This window comes from Sinocyclocheilus anshuiensis, unplaced genomic scaffold, assembly GCF_001515605.1.
Source record: "Sinocyclocheilus anshuiensis isolate Anshui unplaced genomic scaffold, SAMN03320099.WGS_v1.1 scaffold801, whole genome shotgun sequence".
Taxonomy (NCBI): Eukaryota; Metazoa; Chordata; class Actinopteri; order Cypriniformes; family Cyprinidae; genus Sinocyclocheilus; species Sinocyclocheilus anshuiensis.
Genome location: NW_015536541.1, coordinates 121,727 through 126,587, shown reverse-complemented (window position 1 = coordinate 126,587; position 4,861 = coordinate 121,727). Strand labels below are relative to the sequence as shown.

The window sequence follows — 4,861 nt, the reverse complement described above, 5'->3', positions numbered from 1 at the left end:
CATTATTTGTCCTATGAAGTGCAATGGTTTTGCATGTTGTATTGATAATAATTTGAGTCTTTAAATGTCTATTGATGATGGTCTTTCCATTTAGATATAGATTTATTTATTTAGTCATTTAGATATAGATACATTTATATTAATTTAGATACATCATATAGATCTTCAATGATAAAGGTTGTTATATTTTTCATATATACACAATATATGTTTAAACATTTGAAAATGGGCTATAAAAGAAGGGATTCGTTTATTTCAGATGTAATTTTCCCTAAATGCTACGCAATGTCTAAACAAACTGTGATGGTTGTTTTAAATATCATTCAGATGACCCCTTCCCTTCTAAGTAGATGTTTTGTTTAGCTGTTTCCAGAATAAGCTGCAATATGGACCAGGCTGTATGCCATTTCGTCAAAGGTCTGGCAACATACGATTACAGCTAAGTTAATTTCTTAACCTTGAATATGATGCACATTTTTCAGGTCAAACCAGCCATTAATTTTATTATTTTTAGTTGTCGCTCCAAACTTTTCTCAATCTTTAGATCACTTTCAGGTCATTCAGCATTGCAGTAATGTCTATTTGAGGCACACATGGTGCAGTCTGGGTGTTGGCACGTAGTGTCTTCTGTAGGTCTCTTGCTGTCTGCTGTAACGTTTGTGGAATGCTGTGAGGTTTGTGTCCCTCTCCTGCACTTCTGCAGCACAGCAGCACCTCATTGACTTCACCCTCGATTCCACGAGAGAACACACACGTGAACACAGCTTGAACACGTTCGAGAACTGACTTCCTGAGAGCCGAGTCACGACACACTAGGTTCAACATGAATAGTCCTGTGGGGGAAAGAAAAGAAGAGCGATCATGGGGGGAAAAAAAGCCAGATGTCTGAAACTGATCATACAACCCCTTACCTCGAGGGGTTAATAAGCTGTAAACTTTCTTCAGAAGTGATGTTTCTACAAAGGCAGATGGAGGGCAGCTCATGCCCAGGGTCGTGTCTTTGCTGTCAACGTCAAACATGATGACATCAAAAGAATGTCCTCCTATATAAGTGCAGAAAAAATAATATAGTAGATATAGTAACAATAGATAATATAGTAGAGAAAGAATAGGCTATCTGGTGCAATGCAGTCTGCAATGCAATCTCTTCCACATAAAACATGACCAATAGATATCATGATTCTCCCACGCATCAAGAAGCATAACAAATCATCATCATCGTGTTGATGAATGCAGATTATTTATATTTTGATTTGCTAAACTACTGAAATCTACAGTATACATTATTTGTACACAGATCAATTCTGTTGTCTCATTTTTTATGACATTAAAGCACTCGCTAACTTTTTTTTTTATTTTAAGAAAACCTGATGAGTCTACAGTAGATCAGTCATTTTTAACCAAAGGGCATCAGCAAAATCAGCAAACCTCAAGATGACTTAAAATTATTTCAAATAAGACAAAAGAAATGTTAATGAGCTAAAAACAATAACACAAATTATGTAGATATTTATTGTAATTAACGTCCTCAACAACATTTTTTTTTTTGGAAAATCTGGATATATGAGGTAAATTTAAAAAATGTATTTTCAGGCTGGCAAAGTCATGTAAATTAATAAAATCTCACACAATAAACAGCATAGGCTGTTTTTCAACGGATATACATTTAGTTATGCCAAGCTCTAAAATTGTTGAAATTGAGAGCAAAACTGATTTTTAAAAATCGTTATCCTTCTCCAGTAAATCACAAACAAATGGAAAAGGCATGGGGTCTTCGACTATTGTTATGGATAACAGGAGGCCTTGTAGTCAAAAAGGTTTAGAATTACTAAATCTAGATGTTCTCTCACCCTTACTCTCCAGAGTTTTGATGTGCTCCAGTCCATCTCCAAGTATAACTTTCAGTCTCTCGTCAGTCTGAAATCCAAACCAGGACTGAGCCACTTCCAGTAAAGCTGGGTCCAGTTCAACCACCTCAACCCGTGCAAACGGCACAAAGTCATGCACAAACTGGGGTAAACCACCGCCACCAAGTCCCACCAGTAACACAGACATTGGGTGATCTGTTGGAGAACATGTGACAGACATTTTTTTTGTGAATTATGCAAATCGTTGAGGAGAACTGACATTCAACACCATAACAGTGATCCATATGATTCATGCACTTCTTTGATAAAGGAATAGGCCATTTAGACTATTCTGGATATGTGCTAGTAGAGCTGCACAATTCTGGATAAATGCAGAATCATGATTTTTTTTTGTTTAAGATAGATATCACGATTCTGAATAGACAACTACAACAAAATAACATGTAATTTATTAGAGATTCTGACAAAACGTTAAATGCTGCAGTCTATTCTACAATTATCTAGAATTTTAATTGTAGTTATATCTAATTACTTAAAACAAAAATTTGAATTCTGTTTGAATGCACAAATCAATGGCTTACTCATAAAGACCTAACTTGAATGAATCAGCTTTTTTGAACAAATCTCTTGAATTAATAATTCAATTACAAATAAAACATTTTATCAGTCACTTGTCGCCACCTACTGGTGTAACGAAACATTGATACAATCTTTATTTGAAGTCGCTGTTTAAAAGGTGATTTATTTACTTTATTTTGATCACTACCGTAGATATCAGTGTTTTTATCCAAACTAAAAAAAATGATCACAGTCCTTCTGTGATAATTGGGCTTTTCGTAACACAGAAATAATACTGTGTGGTTTAACTATTTGTGAAGCTGTTTCATACCTAAACATGACAACTGTTCTCTCTGGGTCACCGGCAGCATGAATGCAGATTTGATTGTTCTGTTGTGATCGTACTTGTCAAGGGGTTCATAGACATCATTATTATTTAGGAATAAGATTGCGTGGGTAATTAATCGTGCAGCTCTACAGGCTAGATGCAAGATTTAGGGAAGGGCAAAATTTTCTGTTCGTTCCATACACAAAGCTATCATACTATGCAATATAACACACACACTACAAATTTTTATGAGGATGTTATTTATTTTTGGACAGCCCCTGGTCACTATGAACTGATGTTGTAGGACAAAAGCTGCATAACGATTCTTTCAAAATATCTACTTCTGTGTTCCATGAAAAAAATACTGTAACAGTACATTATATGTACACGAGCACATTACAACCTCATTTTTGGGGGTGTGAACAATTTTTTCTTTAATTTCTGTTGTACTAGTAGCAGCAGAATTGCAAACAGAACTGCAAACATGATACACGTTGCTCAAAAGAGCTACAGTATATACACTCTTAAATGAATAGTTGTAATATTATTAATTAATTTGTTACATAGCCATTAAAAAGTTTGGGGTCAGTAACATTTATTTATTTATGGAAATAAATTAATATTTTTATTCAGGAAGGACAAATTAAATCAAAAGTGACATAGTGTCACAAAATATTTCTATTGCAAATAAATGTTGTGCTTTTTAATTTTCTATATATCACAGAATCTTGAAAAAAAAAATGTATCATGGTTTCCACAAAAATATTAAGCAGCATTTTATAAATAAAAGAATAAAAAATAAATAAATAAAAAAGTACATTTTAAAATATATTAAAATTTAAAAGAGTTATTGTTTTAATTGGCATAGCAGTACAAAATATTTCTGTTTTTACGAAACATAAAAGTCTTCTTTCAAAAAATCTTATCGACCTCAAACATTTGAACAGTAATGTTTACTTCAAGCAAGACTTATATTGTTGTATGCATATTTAGCCAGAATATGGCTATAGTACTTTAAGTACACACCTCATAATTAACACCTTTAATTAAAAAGTTAAACGATACCACTGCTTTCGAATGTAACATTTCTAAACTTTCACTAAACTTTTTAATGTTAGCACACTTACCTTTATTATTGATTGCATCCATTCCTAGCATGGCTAAACCCGCCACCATGACTTCATGGTGTGTACAGCAGAGAAAACCTCTGTCCGCAATGCGATCTTTAGCATCTGTTAAAGCAGGGGCTTCAGAAACAGACGGTTTGGATTTTTTCTTGTTCTTCTTTTTATGAGCAGAAGAAGCTAGCAAAAGAGACCAGACACTGAAATAAATCTCCAGTTGTTCTATAAACATTTCAGAATTCAAGCACAGCGGTACCACACCTGTGGCGGCAGACCGCAGTCTGCTTTCTGACTGCACCAGCTGGGAATTGTTCATGAAGATGAGCCTGCGATAGAGGTGACCATCCTCTCCTCTCACATCCTCCACGGAATACTCTCCAGTCAAAGCACTGACCCCTCGTCCGATGACTTCCCTCCACCCCAGATCTCCTCCCACAGACAGGAACGGCACCTATACCAGAGGAAATGTGAAAGAGAGTGCATGAGTGAGGAATGAGGACAAGATAAAGCGCAATACAGATGCATTTTATTCTTGTGCACCTGCTGATTGGCTGGCATTCCAGGAGGAGCGAGTTCCATCACCACTGGAGAGAGCTCTGATTGGACAGCCTGCATGTCCTCATACTCCTGATCTCTATGCATTGCCACAATGACCAGGCGTCTGAATTTTGCACTGGATGCTAATTGAGTCCGACCTTCAGCAGAGCCATATAACCAATCAGACTCACGGCCCTGAGGAACTAAAAATAAAAATATATTAATGAAAAAAAGTAAAATTGTGTAAACACACACACACATATATTGTCGTGTGTGGCCGAAACAGGCTGAAGCATGGCAGTACCTACCGGCAGAGCTGTGGTATTCGTTACCGGGAACGCGAAGAAATTGGAAGAGGTGAGAGTGTGGCTGTTTAAAAAAAATTGAGTCGGCCACAAATTAACCAATTTAAACACAACGTAGAACAAAATGTGAATAAGTGTCTG

At 35.8% G+C, this 4,861-nt stretch overlaps 1 protein-coding gene across 1 annotated transcript; it reads right to left on the bottom strand.

The window, feature by feature from the left end:
- Positions 1-170: 170 nt before the first annotated feature.
- Positions 171-4,622, bottom strand: LOC107697622 (methyltransferase-like protein 13; the record flags this gene model as incomplete). The annotated part of the gene is made up of 6 exons (XM_016498421.1): positions 171-833; positions 912-1,043; positions 1,851-2,063; positions 3,882-4,058; positions 4,140-4,329; positions 4,419-4,622. Coding segments are annotated over 6 exons (1,209 nt in total), but the record flags the coding sequence as incomplete, so codon positions are not given.
- Positions 4,623-4,861: the final 239 nt, after the last annotated feature.